The 23,815-nt window shown below is 42.9% G+C and overlaps 1 protein-coding gene across 7 annotated transcripts in view; it reads right to left on the reverse strand.

Annotated features, from left to right (window-relative positions):
• IQSEC1 (IQ motif and Sec7 domain ArfGEF 1) overlaps window positions 1–23,815 on the reverse strand; it is a 1,490,190-nt gene that overhangs the window by 538,446 nt on the left and 927,929 nt on the right. The window contains exon 1 of one of the 7 annotated variants that reach the window (XM_073592402.1): window positions 1,704–2,154. The exons of the other annotated variants lie outside the window; for them this stretch is intronic. Coding sequence (XP_073448503.1) covers window positions 1,704–1,726 — 23 coding nt within the window. The 5' untranslated portion in view covers window positions 1,727–2,154. Of the gene's footprint in view, window positions 1–1,703; window positions 2,155–23,815 lie in introns of those variants that run through there. 7 annotated transcript variants of the gene reach the window in all.

Here is a 23,815-nt window from a genome sequence, read left to right on the forward strand (position 1 = left end):
TCTTATTTACTTTATAGTTATTAATTTACATGTGAAAATGATTAAAACTTGTAGAATGTGAGCCTATATAATTAATAACACCATGCACCAAATTTTCAGATAGGGAATAGCGTATGCAGAATATTTTGAACTAAGTGTTAGCTAGTACCAGTAGTGTGTGTATATATATATATTTATATATATATATATATATATATATCATCACTTCTGGAAATATACCAATCACCAGACAATTATTGAAAGCTAAAGAAAATGAATATTTTCCTAGAAATACAATTTCTATAAGAAAGTAAGACAAGGCCCTTGTAAATACAATATACGCATTGTTGTAAAATAGGTTTTAATGTTCATTATATCTTAATAAAGAGGGTCCAAAAAACAGGTTTATCCAACACGACGTACAAGAATGAACCCAATGTCCAATGAACTGCTCAAGGCCTCCAAATCAGAGAAAGCTTTGCTGTATAAACTCCAGTACTACACAGCAAATTGCATGTACTCTCATATAAAGAAATCTCTTATATTACTTATGTTATTCTCCAGAGAAAAAAAATGTGTATTTAAACACAAGTGTTTGACAGCAGCATGGTATGGTACATACTGTAAGGCAAATCTATCCTAACAGCATTTGTAACTAAGTCGTTTAATATCTCAAGTGTCCAGATGATTATAAGTAAAGAAACACCCATAGTTCATCATCTTTAGTACCTACAATGTTGGAAAAAAAATAAAAACATTTCAAGTGGGTTCTTCTAGATGTATGCATCAAGGTGGCAGCTCTCAAAATATATAAGTTGTAGCTACACAGGTAAGCATTTCCACAGGGATGGCTGAGCTTCAAACACCTGAAAACAACTCTCAGACCAAAGACAGATCTTTAACGATTGGATACTGTCTCATTACTGTAACTTAATACCAAATTTGTGCATGTTGTAGTTCAAAATGGCTTCATAGAGTGCTTGGAAATGAATATGCCCATTTCCAAATGCAATTTGTGACATCAACATTGTTATCACATACCATCATTATCTATAATAGCGTACATATCTTGACCAGATATAATTTAGTTACAGTACAGATTCCTATTGGCATTTGCTAGATAATATATTTACCAGAGCGATATTCCTTGCATAAAAACAGTCTTTACTTCAAAACCTTCATACTAATCATACAGGTATGTAGGCAACAAAGACCCAACATAGAGGTAAAACATGAATATGGACAACTGATAAACAAACCTGATGCCAATTCTGATGTCTGGTCATTTTACAATCTGACCAGGAGCAGAATTGTGTGTTTTAATTCATTACTTTGTTCCCAAAGTCATCATGGTGCAGTACACTTTGAAAAAATAACCTAAAGAAATGTCTAGCTAATTATGACAAAGCATTTTCCTCCACTAGATTTACCAGCCTTAACCAAACACAAAAAATGTCATCAGATCATTGCTTACATCCTTCCTTTCCTGGAAAATCAACCTAGCCTTGTCTACAATTTCAGCCAATATTGATAATGCGCAGCAAGGTGAGTTGTTAGAGCCTTAATCTTTCTAAACAAAAAAAGAAAAACAAATCACTTTGCCACAACCATTTGTTTACCTTATAAACGTAGCACCTAGTATATTTCAATTACATTTGCTCTGTGTGACGTTGCCATGCATTTCTTTCATGGAAGCAAACGTGCACTAACATAGCAATACTCACAAATAACACCTTCTGCATGCCATGTTCAATGTCGTTGGGTCGGTCAGCTTCGGATGACTTGATTATAAAGCTTAATAGATCTTTAGGCAATATGAGTGCAGAGATCTACAGCCCCGTCTGCTCATTCAGTCTTATCCTCAGTGGAGAGACACACACCAGTCAGCCTGTGATGTAACCATCTTCAAGGGCTGCGTTATACCAACCCTCTGTGGGGACTTGTTAGGGAAAAGGAAAAAATAAATCAAAACAGCTAGTCTAATTGCACAAAAATAAGAAATGCCAAATAAATATCAGTTTAAAAAAAAAAACAGGGTTGTTTTTTCCTCTGTTACAACAGGCAGAACAGCCTTCATTGATGAGCTGCTCTACACCCTGTGTGCGTGTTTTGCCTCAGCTGGAAGGAATGAATGAGAGGCAGAGGTAGAGCTCACCATCTTGTCTCAGCATCATAGTACAGTCCAGAGCACCAGTAGCTGATTGGCTCCCAGATCTCCATAGTAACAGCAGCATCTGTGCTGGAGAATATTCACTCCCATCTGCAATTTAAGCGTGTACACAATGCATTGAAGTGATAAGGCAAGCAGGGTTTAGCCTTAACTGAGAAAAAAAAAACGCTATACATATAAAAAGACAAGCTCAAACAATACCATTTCATAAAATCACAACAGGTTTGAAGCCTTCCAACACTTGGCAGCAAAATAGAAACCATGGCAGCCCTCCAGATATGGGTTGATCTGACCACAGCCCTGTTAAATAATTAATCTGATGTTCTATTTCTATTCTGAGTATTGACAGAGCTGGGGTCATTGCAGAAGTGCCGTAGTCAGCATGAGGGGTGACTTGAGAATCTAGGTCACAAGATGATAGCATATAGTTGCCAGTTAACACCTATGTCTCTTTACCACGATGTGTAAAACAGAAATACAGCTTGCAATGTCCATAGCTCACAGGCCATATGTCTGTACTAATAATTCATTTTGATACAAAAAGAAGCAAAATATAGAGCACTACTTGTAAGATCTATTCTATCCCTAAATAACAAGATTTTTTTCCCAGAAAAAAAACAATTTCACTGTTTCCTTTTATCATTTCAGACAAAAATGTTGGCTTTTTATGCCCTAAAGAACAATTATAAGTTATCATTTTAGTACTCTATCCTTTAGCATTGGAACCCTAAATGATGCACCGTATAAAATTCAAAACACTAACCACATACAAGGCCATCCACAACATCGCCCACAGCTACATCACCAACCTCATCTGTAGATATCGTCCTCTCCGCTCCTCCCAAGACCTCCGGCTCTCTAGCTCCCTTGTTACCTCCTCCCATGCTCGCCTCCAGGACTTCTTCAGAGCCATTCCCATCCTCTGGAACTCCCTGCCCCAGTATGTCCGGTCAGCCCCTACCCTGTCCGCCTTTAGGCACTCCCTGAAAACTCATTTATTTAGGGAAGCCTATCACACATCCACGTAAGAACTGTACCCGAGCCACCTGCATCAGATCATCCCCCGCAGCTTTTACCTTTTGTACCCCCTTTCCCTACCTTTAGATTGTAAGCTCCACAAGCAGGGCCCTCCTGTCCCTTTGGTATTGAACTGTATTGTAGTTCTACTGTCCCTTCTCTACATTGTAAAGCACTATGCAAACTGTTGGCGCTATCTAAATTCTGTATAATAATAATGTTTTGGCCCACTCAAACTGAGATCCGCAATCCGTTAAGTGTGCCCCTAAACCTGTGCAGGCAAAATCACATACATGTATGTGATTTTGCCTGCATGTGCTGCCCAGCGCAGTATATGTACTGTGGCTGGTCGGCAAGTGGTTAATTTAGACAGTATGTATTGTAAGCTCATTTGCATTGCTTATTTGACTACCATATTTACTATTTGTGAAGCTTTAAAGCATATGTACAAAAGTGAGTACACCCCTCACATTTTTGTAAATATTTTATTATATCTTTTCATGTGACAATGCTGAAGAAATGACACTTTGCTACAATGTAAAATAGTGAGTGCAGAGCTTGTATAAGCATGTAAATGTACTGTCCCCTCAAAATAACTAAACACAGCCATTAATGTCTAAACCACTGACAACAAAAGTGAGTACACCCTTAGGTGAAAATGTCCAAATTGGGCTCAAAAGGTCAATATTTTCTGAGGCCACCATTATTTTCCAGCACTGCCTTAACCCACTTGGGCATGGAGTTCACCAGAGCTTCACAGGTGGCCACTGGAGTCCTACTCCACTCCTCCATGACGACATCACTGAGTTGGTGGATATTCGAGAACTTGCGCTCCTCCACCTTCTCTTTGAGGATGCTCCACAGAAGCTCAATTGGATTTAGGTATGAAGACATGCTTGGCCAGTCCATCACCTTTACCCTCAGCTTCTTTAGCAAGGCAGTGGTCATCTTGGAGGTGTGTTTGGGGTCGTTATCATGTTAAAATACTGCCCTGCGGCCCAGTCTCCAAAGGGAGGGGATCATGCTCTGCTTCAGTATGTCACAGTACATATTGGCATTCATGGTTCCCTCAATGAACTGTAGCTCCCCAGTGCCGGTAGCACTCATGCAGACCGAGACCATGACACTCCCACCACCATGCTTGAGTATAGGCAAGACACACTTGTCTTTGTACTCCTCACCTGGTTGCCGCCACACACGCTTGACACCATCTGAACCAAATAAGTTTATCTTGGTCCCATCAGACCACAGGACATGGTTACAGTAATCCATGTCCTTAGTGTGCTTGTCTTCAGCAAACTGTTTGCGGGCTTCCTTGTGCATCATCTTTAGAAGAGGCTTCCTTCTGGGACAACAGCCATGCAGACCAATTTGATGCAGTGTGCTGGGTATGGTCTGAACACTGACAGGCTGACCCCCCCACCCCTTCAACCTCTGTAGCAATGCTGGCAGCACTCATAGGTCTATTTCCCAAAGACAACCTCTGGATATGACGCTGAGCATGTGCACTCAACTCCTTTGGTCGACCATGGCAAGGCCTGTTCTGAGTGGAACCTGTCTGTCAGGGATCTACCAGCACCAGACCGGGGCGCTTGCATGCGCCTATGCGCCGGCGCGCCCCTGTTCAGACACGGCAGCAAGCTGCTGCTGTTGCTATGCATCAGCGCGGCGCTCGGGCGCGCGCGGGTGCGTGCGCGCGATCGCACGGGCGCGCGTTCGCGTTAGCGCTGGTTTGGCGCCATTTAGCACATAAAAGTTCTCCTGTTCCATGGGAACATCGCTGCTTCGTCTCAGCTCTGTGATTCTGCTTGAACCTGTATCTGATTGTCTGCTACCTGATTTGACCCGGCTTGTTTGACCATCCGACCTGCTCCAATCCCGACCCGGCTTGCCTGACCATCCTGCTGTCTGTATCTGCTACCGTTGCCGACCTCTGCCTGCTCACCGACTCTGCCTTTGCCTGCTGTGATTTCCTGTGCCAGTTGCCTGCCGACCCGGACTGTCTGACTCTGCTTGTGCTTGCCGCTCTACTTGCTGTTGCACCTTCAGCTTCAGCTCCTGTGATCCCTCACCTCCAGTGTGTCAAGTCTGCTGCTGTTCCAGTCTCCACTCACCTGCAGTCCTGCCATCCCAGGAGGGATCTCTGCCTCTTCATCAGAGCCTATACTCCAACAGGCACTCCTACCCCACTGCGCTCAGGAGACCACTGTCCCCACTCCAGTGGCTCCTGAACCAGCATTGTATGAGAGGTCTTCTCTTACAGTCAGGCTCTCCTACCAGGTACCTAACACTGTCCACCGTGCTGCAGCTCAGTTTCAGGGTCTTGGCAATCTTTATATAGCCTAGACCATCTTTATGTAGACCAACAATTCTTTTTTTAAGATCCTCAGAGAGTTGTTTGTCATGAGGTGCCATGTTGAACTTCCAGTGACCAGTATGAGAGAGTGCTCCCCATTCACACCTGAGCCCTTTGCAACACTAATGAGTCATATGACACCAGGGAGGGAAAATGGCTAATTGTTCCCAATTTGGATATTTTTACTTAGGCGTGTACTTACTTTTGTTGCCAGCGGTTTAGACATTAATGGCTGTGTGTTGAGTTAGTTTGAAGGGGCAGCAAATTTACACTGTTATACAAGCTGTACACTGACTACTTTACATTGTAGCAAAGTGTCATTTCTTCACTGTTGTCACATAAAAAGGTATAATAAAATATTTACAAAAAATATGAGGGGTGTACTTACTTTTGTGAGATACTGTATGTGTGTGTTTTTTTTCCTTGGATGCCAAATGCAGGCTTAGTGTTATTTAGATTGCAGGCTGTCCTCCTTATTCAGTTATTTACAGACATGGAACAAGTATGTACATATCAGGTTTCCCAACACCAAGTGGTGAAGTATGAATAAGGAGCACACATGGTTAAAAAGAAGTCAGGAATGGCAACTCCCACATTTAACAGGTTCCTTTTCATTTATTAACCTGGACGACTGCACCTTTAGGGCCCATTTACACCTATCCTTTATGATGCTTTGAGGCAACTTGTATTATAAAAATGCAAGTTCATACACTTTACATGCATTAGCACTTTGCAGCGCCATTCATTTTGAGCAGTGAGTGGTATAGTGTCTTTTCACATTATTTCTATTTTGAGGGGTGCTTTATTGGATTTTAACTCGATCAAGTATGTATCCAATGACAGGATTCAGTATATACTCTGCATCAAATTCATGCCTTATACTCAGTCTAGAAGAGTTAAACTTGAGCGTTTGTAGCATACTGTATGGACGCTATCTAGATCTATTGATTACTGTCTCTTTAGATTACTCTTTTCTATGAAACTTTCATAAATCAAAATATCTCATCATAATCTTCTCTAGAAAAAACTATTTTCTCTTTGTCTGTGAATGGAATCCCTTGAAGTAATATCTCGTCAAACTAGTCAGTTCTTGTCTGGCTTCCATAAGTCGATGTATCTCACTATTACCCTCACTCAAATTCTTCTCAGTTACCCAATTCCCTACAGACTTCCTCTTCTACAACAACATTCATAGCGGGAGAGCCCAGTGACAAAAAGGAACATGGATCACTCTGTTCATCCAGTCAGTCCATCCCCCACACAGTTAGAAAGCATCACCTAGAGACACACTTAACCCTTTGAGCGCACCTGGTGTAAACCCCTTCCCTGCCAGCAGTGCCGGGACAAGGTCATCCAGAGCCCAGGGCGAATATGCCAAACTGCACCCCCCCACCCAAGATCTATAGGCATTATGTTTCAGCAAAAATCCCCCCACAAAAACGCTGTGCACTAATCTGCATGCTTATCCCACTAAGCATAAATCCCCCCCCTCCAAGTACAAATCCGCTCCCCTGCTGAAATCCCCCTCTCAGCACAAATCTTTGCCCCCTATCGCTCAAATCCCCCCAGCTCAAATGCACCCCCCCCAAAAAATCACCCCTCCTAGCACAAATCCTCTACCCTTACAATTTCCCCTCCTAGTACACATCGTCTCCCCCATACACTTCAAATTTCCTCCCAGCACAAATTTCCCCCAAATCCCCCTTCCCAGCACAAATAGTCTTCCCCCATCCCCCCAACCCAAATCCTCCTAAATTACCACTGTAAGCACTCCCCCCTCCCCAAAGTTTCCCTCCTAGAACAATACTTACCCCATGCCATCCCCCAAATTCCCCCTTCCAACACAAATCCCCCTCCCCCTAATCTTCTTGTGGCGCTCCCCCACATTACATGATATCACAGTGCCCAGGGCAAATGCCCCTCCTGCCCATCCCTTGTCCCAGCCTTGTCTGCCAGTGTCATTAGTACAGTAACAGTGCATATTTTTAGCACTGATCACTGTAATGTCATTGATTCCCAAAAAAGTGTCAAAATTGTCAGGTGTCCAATTTGTCCACCGCAATGTCGCAGTCCTGCTAAAAATCGATGATCGCTGCCATTTCTAGTAAAAAAAAATGTCATAAAAATATCCCATAGTTTGTAGACGCGATAACTTTTGCGCAAACCAATCAATATACGCTTATTGAGATTTTTTTTACCAAAAATATGTAGCAGAAAACATATTGGCCTAAATTAATGAAGAAATTCGATTTTTTCTTTTTTTTATTGGATATGTTTTATAGCAGAAAGTAAAAAATATTGTTTTTGTTTTCAAAATTGTTGCTCTTTTTTTTGTTTATAGCGCAAAAAATAAAAACCGCAGAGGTGATCAAATACCACCAAAAGAAAACTCTTTTTGTGGGAAAAAAGGACATCAATTTTATTTGGGTACAACGACTGCGCAATTGTCAGTTAAGTATGCAGTGCCGCATCACAAAAAATGGCCTGGTCATAAAGGGAGTAAACCTTCCAGGGCTGAAGTGGTTAAACATAGAACTGCTTTATGCCATAGTCAAGGCTAAGACTCAGGTCTGGGCTAAGCTCTCCCTGGGGGTATTTGGTAGAATTAACTTAAAACAATTTTATTGCCTAAGATCTTGTACCTTCTGTGGCACTCCCTAGTGTACCTGCAGTCAAAACATTTTAAGCTTCTGGATTCTCCTCTAAATTCCTTTGGTGGAGCAATAGACACAAACACTCCTGGCACACTTTGAAAAATCCGACTGACCTGGGAGGAACTTCCTTGCCAGATTTTGGTTTATATTACTTTGCAGTGCAGTTATCTCACTCCTACTATTTGGATAAGCTGGACTGCTTGCGCTTTGAAGCCCTAATCTGCCTACTGAGTCTACTATTGGGTCTCATCCCCTATCTGCTGTGTTACAAAATTTACGGGGTTCAACTACACATAGGAATGGCCTTCTTCATAATTTCCAGTGGGTTTGGGATCTGGCCTCGACCAAAGTGCAGCTCCCAGCCCTCCATGACTTTACGCCCCTTTGGGGAAATAAGCACTTGCCTGAGTTCCTTTCTTTGCCTAATGTTGAATTATGGACTTTTTTTAAGATCTTAAAACATTTGACCAGATAAAGGATAATGTGCCCTTCCTAATGCTGTTTTTTTGGTATGTCCAATTAAGGCATGCTATGCAGGTTCAGTTCCCCTCTGCCTACCCACCACCTCTGTCTAATCCCCTCAAAGATGTGCTCCTGGGTGAGGAACCCCAAAAATGGATCTCCAACCTTTGCAACTGACCTTAGCCACTAAGTTAGCTTATCAAGTAAAGGTGCATTGAGATGTGGATATAGATGAAGAATGGGGCAAGGTTTTGGACAACTGTACACTGGTGTCCCCTTGTCTGATTGGTTAACACAATTATATATAGAGCTTACTTAACTCCTATTAGCCTGTCCAGATTTTGCCCTGACCACAACTCACTTTGTCTAATGTGTTCTTTAGTCTCAGGTACATTGTTTTACCTACTTTGGCCTTGCCCTATTGTACAGACCTTTTGGACGTCTATGGTACGTTTTCTCTAAAACACCATGGGATACCCATTGCTTCTACACCCCAATCAATGCCTGTTTGGCTTTTTCCCCAATCCTGATATGGATAAGTTACTAAAACATTTTTACATTAAACTCTATTCCTTAGCCAAAAGTTGATTTGGGTTGGATGAGGGCCTCAACTTCAACACTTGTTTCTTGGATTTGGGATATTAACCACTTAAGGACTGAGTCTCTTTTTTAGATGTGTTGTTTACAAGTTAAAAACAATTTTTTGCTAGAAAATTTTTTAGAACCCCCAAACATTATAATTTTTATTCTAACACCCTAGAGAATAAAATGGCGGTCTTTGCAATACTTTGTCACACCGTATTTGCGCAGCGGTCTTACAAGCGCACTTTGTTTGGAAAAAAATACACTTTTTTGAATTAAAAAATAAGACAACAGTAAAATTAGCCCAATTTTTTTTTGTATTGTAAAAGATGTTACGCCGAGTAAATTGATACCCAACATGTCACACTTCAAAGTTTTGCCCGCTTGTGGAATGGCGACAAACTTTTACCCTTAAAAATCTCCATAGGCGACATTTAAAAAATTCTACAGGTTGCATGTTTTAAGTTTTTTTTTCTTATTTATTTTACCTTTTATTTTTACGCTGTTTTTAAAAAAAAAAAAAAATGGTGTCACTTTTATTCCTATTACAGGGAATGTAAACATCGCTTGTAATAGAAAAAAAGGATGACAGGACCTCTTAAAAATCAGATCTGGGGTCAAAAAGACCTCAGATCTCATATTTACACTTAAATGCAATAAAAAAAAAAAAAAAATTGTCATTTAAAAAGATAATTTAAAAAATGGCCCTTTAAGAGCTGTGGGTGGAAGTGACGTTTTAACGTCGCTTCCGCCCTGCATTGTTATAGAGACAGGTGGGGGCCATCTTCCCCTCACTCGTCTCCATGCCCAGCCAGGGTGAATATTCAACTGGATCCATCGGCAGAGGCGGAGGGCACCAGAGCGCGGCGGGAGGGGGGCCCCTCTCCCGCCGCCGTTAAAAGTGATCTTGCAGCAAAACCGCCGCAGAGACCCTTATCAGAAACCGGACCGCCGGCCGAACACGAGAATACTGGGGTTATGGCAGCTAGCCGCTGCCATAACAACGATACCCCCCCCCCCCCCGTCAAAGTAAGGATGTATATCAGCGTGCGGTGGTCCAGAAGTGGTTAATAATAATCTACCATATAAAAAGTTCATCTATGGTCATAGGGGTTGTCCTGCAAAGTATGAAAAAATCTTGGATAGATCGCTTCAACATCCAGGTACATGTGAGTTATATCCTGGTGACGGAGGTGTATTGGCTCCTTGAATCTTCTTTACCTCTCTCCCCAGTTTGCCTGTCTACCTGTGAATCAAATTTTTATGTTCTTGTTACTTTGTATGCTCTGGTTTTCATGGTAATTCTCTCTCCCTTAGTGCTCCAAATTTACCTTAAGCTAGTCATAGGTGGAGCTGTCCCGACCAGGAGAATGTTGATAGTGGCTACAGCCGCTGGCAATAATCGCATAAAAAATCTGACATGCTGGTTGTACCCAAGTTGATCGATCAGCCTGCCCATACATGGTTCGAATCTTGGCTGGTCCATGCTGAACCAGCCAAGATTTGAACCGTCTATGGCTAGCTTTAGAAACTCACAAGCTAATCCAGGGGTTCCTGGTGGGTGCCCTTGCTTCTTGATTTTGTATGTTAATTACATGGTCAATCCAACCTCTGTATGGCCTTCTATACTTGTTTGGTCCTTTGTTGTCATATAATGTCACAGATTGCTATTGTTTTTGTATGTCTTGTGAATATCCTTTTGCATATGCATCAATAAAGCATTTTGTTTCTTGAAAAATAAATGCCATCAAAACCCAAAAATTCCCCCAAAAACCAACATGTTTCACCACCTAAGTTAGCAGCTTCATGAGGAGTAACAAACCAAAAAAACATGCTCAGACTAAATTAAAATGGTGCCTCCATCATGTGCCAAACATTCTTATATAGGATCAGTTTAGCCCCAATTGGTTCTGCTGTTTATTTGCATCATCATGCACATGTATTCTGACAGTTTCTTATGCCCGGCATTATATCACGCATGAAAATGCATGTTTTTCCGTGTGTGACATCGTAACACTCCAGCTGGAAAGCTCAATTGACACTACCTAGGTTTATTAATTTGTGCTACAACCACAAATATATACGCTATGTCTTGAAACACATTTTGTCATTATAATATTTATTGTCTCTACTTCAGTGGGGAAATGATCAACCATATATCAGTTATAATCTCTCAACTTTTCACCTTCATAAACTTTTCATTTGTCAACTCTATATATTCTGGGTATAGGTAAATCCTTCATTCAGACCATTTGGACTCATGGAACCCAGGAGTATAAATCCACACTGCTTCCTTCTGTAATAGACATTAATTTAAGTCCCTTTATCTCTAGCCTGATTTTACTATTTCAAGTCACCAGAATTGCAAGACATCTGTTTTTCGGCCATGTTTTTCTGGCATGTGGGATTGGTTTATCAATATCTCTACAATGCTCCAAAACTCTTCTTTTCTTCTATTTCTCCTCTTCTTTTTGTTTTTTTTTCACATAGGAGTAGTCTACATGAGTATCTTTCCACATATGCCAATCCAGATGAGCTTCAATTCAGGAAATAATCCATTATCCTTTGTTTTTTTAAATTTTCAAAATCTCTCACAATAGACAAATTAACAGGCTTTGTAATGGCCACATCTGTATGATCCATTTGACTCAACAAGCAATTTCTACTCTACTCTTTTTTACTAGTCCGGGATTTCATTAGGTGACTGTGTACAAGTCATGCATTCCAGGCATTTTTTCAAGTTTCAAGTTTTCAAGTCAGGATTCACCAATATTTATTAAAAAAAAAATCTAGAAATGCTATTGAACTCTACTGAAAAGTTTCCGATACCCAAACCAAATCCTTTTATCTTCAATTTCTGTCTCCATTAATAGTCAAACCCTATGTTATTTTCTTTGCCCTATAATAGGTTTTCATAAGGAACTTTTCAGGATAGCCTCTGGTCTTAAATTTGTTCCATTTGTTGGTTCTCCAAAATCCTTCCTTGTTGAGCAGTTACGTTTTGCCCTTACAAACTGTCCCACTAAGATTCCTTTTTTGAAAGATGCTGGATGGTAGCTGTTCCAATGAAGGAAAGTATTGGTTGACTTGGGTTTATAGAAAATTTTAGCCTGCATCATGTTATTCTCATCTCTGTAGATAGTTAGGTCCAGAAAATCAAGTTTATCTTACTGGATATTACTAGTGAAGAACATTTGGTTGTTATTAGGGACAACCCCAATTTCACCATTCTTCTCTTTGAAGCCCCCCCATAAGGTGAAAACATCTTCGATAAATCAAACCCATAAAGAAACTAGGGATATGTATTCAGCCCATTGCTGTGCCTTTCTGTTGATAAATTGCTTCATTAAATAGGAAATAATATTCCCATAAGAGAAATAAAGCGTGATGTTGGGTGATGGGATGGACATGGCATCCGCCTGTTTAGGATTTCATCCGTTCAATCCAACACTAAATGAGTAGTTGATCACATGAGAAAGAGAAACACTCCACATAGCGTGATCTCGTTTCAACTAGTTTATTGTTTTTGTTAGAACAACCACCCCCCTTATGATTACACTTACTAGACACAAAGTTTAAAACAGAAAAGTAGTATGAATCAATCCGTCACAGTTCAGGAGGAGACGCCTTCCTCTATCTTATGCATCCACTGCTCGGACAGTCTCAGGCTAATTCTCTCCACTCATGACATGCTATCCTCATTTCAAGAAGCCGCTAGGTCACGCCCTAGGGTAATCAAAAGGGGGGTGGTTGTTCTAACAAAAACAACAAACTAGTTGAAATGAGCTCACGCTATGTGGAGTGTTTCTCTTTCTCATGTGATCAACCACCCATGGAGTGATGGATTGAACTGATGGAATCCTGAACAGACGGATGCCCTTGACTTTTTTAAGGCTTCTATATTTTAGCAGTCTAGTAAGTGTATACCCTTATATGAAGAAGAGTACATGGCCAATGCTGCTGCTGTCTAAACATCTATTAAAAGAAGAGGGAGAGAGATGCAGCACTTCTTATGCTAGATCTTTATTTACCAAAAAAGCACATGGTGAACCAACATAACAGGTCCTCTCTATGTAGACAATCATTCTGTAAATGTTGACTGCATAAGAAGTACAAGCTATCTCTGGGAGTGAGGTATCTCACCACCAGTCCACGACAAGCTTTTGGACAGTAACACATAATACAGTCCAACCATCCAATTCACTACATTTAGATTTGATTTTACAGAAATAACATGTATCATGAATTACACATTTTAATCAAATTATAAATCATCAATTCCAATTGCTTTACATATCTGCTGATCTTTTCTTCTCTCTTTTCTTACCTTATGGTGATTGTTAGGAAATGAAGTGTGGCTCTGTGGCCAGACACTTTCCATTAGATAGTATACACACCAAGTGATAAGAGTTCAGCACTCTAAGATAATAACCTCTCCCAGTATCAGCTGTCTCCACAAAGGGCACAAAGGGCTGGGTGTCAGCTCTGGTTGCAACAGGAACATGAAAACAAAACACTGGATAGCCGCACTCCAATAAACCTCATGGCAAAGAACTCTCTAAAGATCTGAAAGAAACAATTGTTTTTCTACATAAAGATTGCCTAGGCTATAAGGAGATTGCCAAGACTCCGAAACTGAGCTGCAGCACGGTGGCCAAGACCATACTGCGGTTTAACAGGATAGGTTTCACTAAGAACAGGCCTTGCCATGGTCGACCAAAGAAGTTGAGTGCACATGCTCAGCGTCATATCCAGAGGTTGTCTTTGGGAAATAGACGTATGAGTGCTGCCAGCATTGCTGCAGAGGTTGAAGGGGTGGGGGGTCAGCCTGTCAGTGTCAGACCATACGCCGCACATTGCAAATTGGTCTGCATGGCTGTCGTGCCAGAAGGAAGCCTTTTCTAAAGATGATGCACAAGAAAGCCCACAAACAGTTTGCTGAAGACAAGCAAACTAAGGACTTGGATTGCTGGAACCATGTTCTGTGGTTTGATGAGACCAGGATAAACTTATTTTGTTCAGATGGTGTCGAGCGTGTGTGGCGGCAACCAGGTGAGGAGTACAAAGACAAGTGTGTCTTGCCTACAGTGAAGCATGGCGGTGGTTGCAAATTGCAAATCACTTTAACCACTTGACAACTGGGCACTTAAACCCCCTTCCTAACCAGACCAATTTTCAGCTTTTGGTGCTCTCACATTTTGAATGACAATTACTCAGCCATGCAACACTGTATCTATATGAAATTTTTGTCCTTTTTTTCACACAAATGGAGCTTTCTTTTGGTGGTATTTAATCACCGCTGGGTTCTTTATTTTTTGCGCCATAAAAGAAAAAAGACCGAAAAATCTGTAAAAAAATGCATTTTTCTTCATTTCTGTTATAATATTTTGCAAATTAGTAATTTTTCTTCATATATTTTGGCCAAAATTTATACCGCTACATATCTTTGGTAAAATTAACCCAAATCGGTGGATATTATTTGGTCTTTGTGAAAGTTATAGAGTCCAAAAGCTTTGGTGCGAATATCTGAAAATTGATCACACCTGAAGTACTGACGGCCTATCTAATTTCTTGAGACCCTAACATTCCAGAAAAGTACAAATACCCCCCAAATGATACCTTTTTGGAAAGAAGACATTCCAAGGTATTTAGAAAGATGCATGGTGAGATTTTTGAAGTTGTCATTTTTTCCCACAATTCTTTGCAAAATCAAGGTTTTTTTTTTTACTTTTTTTTTTTCCCACAAAATTGTCATATTAGCAGGTTATTTCTCACACACCACATATGCATACCACAAATTACACCCCAAAACACATTCTGCTATTACTCCCGAGTACGGCGATACCACATGTGTGAGACTTTTACACAGCGTGGCCACATACAGAGGCCCAACATGCAGGGGAGCACCTTCAGGCGTTCTGTAGCTCCCAGGCCAATTCTGACATTTCTCTCCTACATGTAAAAATCATCATTTATTTGCTAGAAAATTACATAGAACCCCAAAACATTATATATGTTTTTTTAGCAAAGACCCTAGAGAATACAATGGCGGTCGTTGCAACTTTTTATCTCGCACGGTATTTGCGCAGCAATTTTTTTAACGCGTTTTTTTTGAGAAAAAAACTGTTTTGTGCTTTACAAAAACCAAAACAGTAAAGTTAGCCTAATGTTTTTGCATAATGTGAAAGATGAAGTTATACTGAGTAAATAGATACCCAACATGTCACCTTTCAAAATTGCACGCGATTGTGGAATGGCGCCAAACTTTGCTACTCAAAAATCCCCATAGGCGACGCTTTAATATTTTTTACTGGTTACATGTTTTGAGTTACAGAGGAGGTCTAGGGCCAAAATTATTACTCTCGCTCTACCGATCGCAGCGATACCTCACATGTGTGGTTTGAACACGGTTTTCATATGTGGGCGGGACTTACGTATGCGTTCGCTTCTGCATGCGAGCACGCAGGGACAGGGGCGCTTTAAAAATTTTTTATTTTTTTTTATTGTTCATTTTACTTTATTTATTTTAGTTTGATGCTTTTTTCCCAAAAAAAAAATTTTTGACCACTTTTATTCCTATTACAAGGAATATAAACATCCTTGTAATAGGAATATGGCATGACAGGTCCTCTTTACAGTGAGATATGGGGTCAATAAGACCCCACATCTCACCTCTAGTCGGGGAAGCCTGAAATAAAAAAAAAAAAAAAAAACGATCCTGGCTTCGATCGTAGCGGTGAGTCGGTAGAAGCGCGGGAGGGGGGGACATCCCCTCTCGCCTCCCGTAAGAACGATCAAGCAGTGGAACAGCTGCTATGATCGTTCTCATGGTGTAGGGAATCGCCGGCTGAAAAAGCCGATATCTGAATGATGCCTGTAGCTGCAACCATCATTCAGATATCTCCGCACAAAGTCAAGGACGTTGTATGACGGCCGGTGGGCGGGAAGTGGTTAAAACGCATTTTTTTTTTAACACAAAGTTGTCCATTTATACAATATTTCTACCACATAACATGTACATACCAAAAATGACACCCCAAAATAGATTCCCCTGCTCCTCCTGAGTACGGCGATACCACATGTGTGAGACTTCCACAGCCTGGCCACATACAGAGGCCGAGTACAGCTGAGCATGGCTCGGTATGGAGGGGTATTGCGGAGTATGGCGGGGTATGGCGGGGTATTGCGGAGTATGGCGGGGTATTGCGGAGTATGGCGGGGTATTGCAGAGCATGGAAGAGTATGGCGGAGTATGGCGGAGTATTGCGGAGTATGGCGGGGTATGGCGGGGTATTGCAGGGTATGGCAGAGTATAACAGAGTATGGCGGGGTATGGCGGGGTATTGCGGAGTATGGCGGGGTATTGCGGAGTATGGCGGGGTATGGCGGGGCATGGCAGAGTATGGCGGGGGCATGGCAGAGTATGGCGGGGTATGGCGGGGGCATTGCAGAGTATGGCGGGGGCATTGCAGAGTATTGCGGGGAAATTGCAGAGTATGGCGGGGGCATTGCAGAGTATTGTGGGGGCATTGCAGAGTATTGCACAGCATTGCAGAGTATTGTGGGGGTATTGCAGAGTATTGTGGGGGTATTGCAGAGTATTGTGGGGGTATTGCAGAGTACTGCACAGCATTGCAGAGTATTGTGGGGGTATTGCAGAGTATTGTACAGCATTGCAGAGTATTGTGGGGGTGTTGCAGAGTATTGCACAGCATTGCAGAGTATTGTGGGGGTATTGCAGAGTATTGCACAGCATTGCAGAGTATTGTGGGGGTATTGCAGAGTATTGTGGGGGTGCTGCAGAGTATTGCACAGCATTGCAGAGTATTGTGGGGGTGTTGCAGAGTATTGCTCAGCATTGCAGTGTAGTGGGGATGGCTGAGCATGGATGGATGGATGCCTGGATGTCTCTGTGCAGCGCTGTGGGCACTACACATACAGCCCACAGCGCTGCAGACATCCCTCCACCCCCCTCCCCGCTCACTGTGTACCGATCGGTACACAGGCGGGGAGGAGAGGAACCGGCGTCATCAGATGACGCCGGTCTGTTTACATGTGATCGCGCCGTCATTTGACGGCGCGATCACATGGTAAACGGCCGCGATCAGCGGCCATTTACCGGGATCCGTGATGCGCCGGGTCCTCCGGACCCGGCGGTCACGGATGTGTTCGGGTGCGCGCCCCAGGGGGCGCGCGAGAGGGGAATTCTGGGAGGACGTCATAGTACGTCCACCCAGAGTTATCCAACCGCCCTGCAGCCGTCATTCGGCTATGGGCCGGTTGGTAAGTGGTTAAAGATTTTTATTCAGTTTTATATAACCTCCTGGATCAACTGTCCGTAGATAAGTAAATATCTGGCAGATTCTTCTCTTCCAAAACTATCTCCCGAGGAAAAAATAGTGCTCAACAAACCTATATCGGAAGATATTGTTAATATGGCTCTTAAGAGTTTGCCAGTTGACAAGGCTTCGGAACCTGATGGGTTTACCCTATTTTATTATAAAACGTTTAGGCAAACCTCAGCCCCAAAATTTGTATCTGCTTTCAACTCAATATTACAGGGCAATCCTATCCTGAAGGATACTGTACATGCACATATCACTGCATTAAAGCCTGACAAAGACCTCTTTGGCAATAAGATTTCTTTCCTATTTGGCGGGGGAATTATTCACGCAGATCAGTCAGGTTTTTTGCCTGCCAGGGAGGCAAGGGACAACTCTACCAGAGCTCTCAACATTATTCATCTTTGCAACTCCATCGCACTCCCAGAAATGCTTCTCCCTACAGATGCTGGGGAAGCAGTGATAGGGTAGGTTGGAGATTTATGAGGAGTATTTTCCAGTACATTGGGAGTGGGATAAACATAATAAAATGGATAGAAGCCCTGTATGATTATCCGATGGAGGCAGTTAAAGCCAACGGGTGCATGATCTACTAGTTTCACATCGGCAAATGGTACACGCCTCTCACCACTTCTTTTTATGCTCACCTTAGAGCCTTTCTTGAGACTCATCAGATGTAATCCAGATATAACAGGCGTATGGGCAGGGAAGACATCTCAAAGTAGCTGCATTTGCAGATTATCTACTTTTCTTTATAACTAACCCATGAAATATCCTTAATAACATTTAATTAAAGAAATAAACTATTACTCTCAATTGTCAAACTACAAAATTAACCTGGCAAAATCTGAGGTGATGAATCTTACAATTCCAGAAGGTAGAACCCCTGCGCTGGAATCAAGTTTCCCATTTAAATGGGTAACCGAAAGACTTAAGTATCTAGGAGTGTCGCTCACATGCTCTTTAACTAATACGTTTCAGGACAACTTCCCACAATTGTTCGCTAACATCAGAAGTGACCTTAGGTGATGGCGGAACCTGACAGATAGGTGGTTTGTCAGAAATTATATTCTGAAAATGAATGTAATGCCCCGGCTGTTGTACCTTTTTCAGACCCTACAGGTGGCAGTTCCAACCAATTTCCTAAGACAAATCAAGTGTGAGTTTGCACAATTTCTATGGGCAGACTGTCCACCTAGGATCAAAGCAGACATACTTACCATGCCTAAAGACTGTGGGGGTATGGGATTTCCAGACCAGTCTGATATTATGAAGCTGCCCATCTACAGTAGATATAAAAAGTCTACACACCCCTGTTAAAATGTCAAAGATAAATAATTTTAGAACTTTAACCACCTTTAATGTGACCTATAAACTGTACAACTCAGTTGAACAACAAACTGAAATCTTTTAAGTAGAGGGAAGCAAAAATAAACTAAAATAATATGGTTGCATAAGTGTGCACCCCCTAAACTAATACTTTGTTGAAGCACCTTTTAATTTTATTACAGCACTCAGTCTTTTTGGGTATGAGTCTATCAGCATGGCACATCTTGACTTGGCAATATTTGCCCACTCTTCTTTGTAAAAACACTCCAAATCTGTCAGATTGCGAAGGCATCTCCTATGCACAGCCCTCTTCAGATCACCCCACAGATTTTCAATCGGATTCAAAACTTTAATCTTCTTCTGGGGAAGCCATTCTTTGTTGATTTGGATGTATGCTTTGGGTCGAAGTTCCTCTTCATGTTCAGCTTTCTAGCAGAAGCCAGAAGGTTGTGTGCCAATATTGACTGGTATTTGGAACTGTTAATAATTTCCTTTACCTTTACTAAGGCACGTGTTCCAGCTGAAGAAAACAGCCCCAAAGCATAATGCTGCCACCACCATACTTCACGGTGGGTTTGGTGTTCTTTTGGTGATGTGCAATGTAGTTTTTGCGCCAAACATATCTTTTGGAATTATGGCCAAAAAGTTAAATTTTGGTTTCATCAGACCATAACACATTTTCCCATTTTGGGAGACTTCAGATGTGTTTTTGGAAAATTTAGCGGGGCTTGGATGTTTTTCTTCATAAGAAAAGGCTTTCGCCTTGCCACTCTACCCCATAGCCCAGACATATGAAAAATATAGGCGAGTGTTGTCACATGTCAGAAACCATGAAATCAAGCAGAGACAGAAGTACAGTTAAATCACACTTGTTTAATAATAAAAGTAAAAAGAATAAACATAGTCAAAACATAGCCAAAGTTCAGTAACTGGAATGGATAGTCAGCCAAGCCAGAAGTCAGGGATCAATGTAGTGGAACAGCAAGCAGGATCTGTAGCCAGAAGGGATGTCAGCAAAGCAAGTCTTTAACAGGATCGCAGGACATAGTTTCTGTGATGTGACCAAGGCGAAGGCAGAGCTCCTCTGGACTGGACTGCTTAAGTAGGCAGGACTGATGAGCAGGATATCATCAACAGCTAAGTAACTGTGGAGCGATAGGAGCTGGCAATTAGCCGACAGCTAAGCGGCCAGCTCAGAGAAGGAAGGGCTGAGCCCAGCCCTGACACATGTACCACACAGCCAGTACTTGCCAGATATTCCTGCAGCTCCTTTAATGTTGCTGTAAGCCTTTTGGTAGCCTCCCTGACCAGTTCTCTTCTTGTCTTTTCATCAATTTTGGAGGGACGTCCAGTTCTCGGTAATGTCACTGTTGTGCCATATTTTCTCCATTCGATGATGACTGTCTTCACTGTGCTCCATGGTATATCTAATGTCTTGGACATTCTTTTGTACCCTTTTCCTGACTGATACCTTTTAACAATGAGATCCCGCTGATGCTTTGGAAGCTCTCTGCGGACCATGGCTTTTGCTGTGGGATACGACGAAGAAAATTTTATTTGGGGTTAATTAGAGGTACTTTAAATGATGGCAGGTGTGTACTGACTCCTATTTAACATAAATCTGAATGTGACTGCTTAATTCTGAAGACAGCTACATCCCCAGTTATAAGAGGGTGTGCACACTTATGCAACCACATTATTTTAGTTTTTTATCTTTAACCCCCTCCCCCCCCAAAAAATATTTAATTTGTTTGTTTTTCAACTGAGTTGTACAGTTTATAGGTCACATTAAAGGTGGAAAAGGTTCTAAAATGATTTATCTATGTCTCACGTTTTTATATCATAGAAACCAGACATTTTAACAGGGGTGTTTAGACTTTTTATTTCCACTGTATCTCATATATAAGGGTAAAGATCTGGATATCAATTGAACAGTCCATCACGTCTATCTCTCTCAGGGCCCTTCCATGGTTTTGTAATAAATGTCCTACCCAGGTGAAGAAACACCCTATTTTGAGTACTGCCTGCAAAATTGCCTGATTGAAACCTGGGATGATAAATTTTTCATTGCTGGCAAATATGACACCAGTGATTGGAAACCCAGATTTTCCACCTGTCACGTACCCGGTAGGAGTCTGAAATGACGAGGTCAGCCTCTCTTGTATCTCCAATCCAAGCCCCACTGGAGATGGAACAGATGGTGGCAAGGATCAGGAGGAACACAAGTGCCTGTGAATGCTGCGTGCAGAACTTGCCGGAAGTGTTGCAGACTGGGAAGTGCAGGCAGGGTTTCTGGTGAAGAGCTGGAACCAGCACAGCTGAGAGGATGGACGGCCAGCACAGGTACTCGGAAACAGCGTGGAGCCAAACAGGAGACAGGAGCAAGGTCATCAGGTAAGCCAGGTTCAGTAACGGGCGGGCAGCGAGGTACCAAGGTATAAACAGGAGCAAGGTCAAACAGGAAGCCAGGATCATGAACCAGTAATCAGAGTAATCAGAGTCCAGAAACAGGGTCAGGAAGGCCAGGGTTTCAGCAACAGGAAGTCAAGTCAAACAAACAGGGTTTCAGAATCTCAGGACACAGCTGAAGATCAAGCAGCACCTGTCAGAAATCAGAGCAACCCTTAAATAGGCTGTCAGGTGCCAATTGTGGTCAGATGTGTGTTCCTGCGCAAGGAAATCTGCCGATGCCCGTGAATGCGCGCATGCGCACGTGTGCGTGCCGGGCGCATCCTGACAGTTCTCTTACACCACCAGGTTATATGACCCTATATTTCACCAATTTATTGAAATGACTAAGATCAGACTGCAAGATTTTAGGGACTTGGGAAGATTGAAAATCACAACTGATATTCAATCAATTACCTCACCACCCCCTCCGATATGGCAGGCAGCCCAGCTACGGCATTACCTCTAGTCTCTATCATTTGATTCATTGACAGCGGATATGCCTACTGCCTTTGAGCAATTATGTGCATCAAGCCAAACTATCAGACAGGGTCTCTCTAGGTCATATGCAGAATTGATTACACCCCCCGGGATCCTTTACCCCATCTTATATGTATTGGAAAGAGATTTGAGTACAACAATCTCTGCAGAGTAAAGAGACTTTATTTTTCATTTTATACACAAATCATCTATTTCCTCCAGGTTGCAGGAATCAGGTTATAAGCTATTAACCTGGTGATATAGATCACCAGAGAAGTTGCATTGTATGTTCCCGAAGGCAGATTCTACTTGCTGGCGTTGTAGAGGATAAAGGAACGCTCTTTCATATATTTTGGACATGCTCTGGAATATGTTCTGATTGGCAAAATATATTTATCTTGATTAGGGATCTTACTGGTCTTTCTTCTGACCAGAACCCAGCAGCTTACTTACTACACCTTAGTCTTCTCTCAAAAAGTAAATGCCAACAATCAGTGGTGAGGCATCTCTTAAACGTGGCTAGGGCTTGTGTGTCAATGCATTGGAAATCTTCATCCCCTCCTACCGTAGGCTATTAGATTAGATTAGAGCAGTAAATTAAATAATGAGAATAGAGGAACTCACACCATTATTGAACCGGCAGGGAGCCCGCTCCTGCAAAACATAACTTTACTTTATAAACAAGATACCAGGTATTTATTGACCACTGACTTATGTTTGTGTAGGTAGCAACACTGTGGAATATGTTTCTAGTATATTAATTCTGGGAGGAGGAAAAGAAGAGGGAAAGGGGGCGTGGCCGACTGTGAATGGAGAGAGACGTGTTCCAGGGGAGCTCCGCAAAACCTAACACTATCCACAGCCATCCAGTGGAGTTCGGCAGCAGGGGAATCCCTAAATCCTCCCTAGCCATCCCCAGACACCACTGGCATTATTCCCACCGGGAATCGTAAACATCAGCAAGGCGATTGAGAGTTTTCAGGCCCGCAAACGGGCCCACCGCTGTTCAGCAACCCGCCGCCATCTTGAGGCCTACTGTGCCTCCTGCATCCCCAGTCTCCGGTACTGCTATCCCCGGGCGGAGGGACAGCACACCATCACACCAGGAAGGCGGACATCCCAGGGAGAGTGCAGCGGTTAGAGGGGGCCCGAGCAGACGTCGGAGGCGCCACAGAGGCCGCCCCGGGAGGCCCGCGGCCGCCGCCATCTTGCGGCCTACTAGTCTGACGGGAGTCTCCGGGATCTGGTACCGCGATCTCCGGGCGGCAGGGGAGTGAAAAGCCACACAGGGACGCCGGACGCCCCTGGGAGGGTGCTGCATACTGCGGGGGGCCCGAGCAGACGTGGGAGGCACCAGAGAGGCCGATCCGGGAGGCCTGCGGCCGCCGCCATCTTGCGGCCTACCAATCCGGACGGAGCCTCCAGGACCAGGTACTTTATTTTAGGGTGGCGGCGCCGCTTTCCCTGCGCCCTAATTGGGTCCCCTTACTGCCCCCCTTCTACCACTATCTGGCCATCTGGGCTCCTGACTTGCCCCACCAGTCCCCCCTTACTACCCTCATGGAAACTGGGTGCTGATAAAGGGTGACAGAACATGGCTGGCTGAGAACACACATCCCTGAGCCCCGTGGCATCCCGACAGCTACAGGCTATTTTCATAGCGCAGCACACCTGAGATTTACATGGCGGCAGTTCCACAGAGTTCACTGACCCGCAACAAGGCACCATACAGAGATATCTGCTTAGAACGGCGCCGACTGATCCTCGGACCCCCAAAGACAAGATGGCGCCCGGCCGTACTGCGGGGAAGACCAAGCCTCCCCCTGCCGCTTCTGCAGCAATCTGCATGGTAGAAGACAATAATGAGAGATTCCAGGATCCCAGGGGAGAGCCATCAGCCTCCTCTGTGAGATCAGTCACAATACTTGACACGGACAATGGGGCATCTCAGACAGGCACACTTCCCTCGACAGGAGAGCCCATCAGAACGGAAGCT

Source organism: Aquarana catesbeiana, linkage group LG07 (assembly GCF_042186555.1).
Source record: "Aquarana catesbeiana isolate 2022-GZ linkage group LG07, ASM4218655v1, whole genome shotgun sequence".
Taxonomy (NCBI): Eukaryota; Metazoa; Chordata; class Amphibia; order Anura; family Ranidae; genus Aquarana; species Aquarana catesbeiana.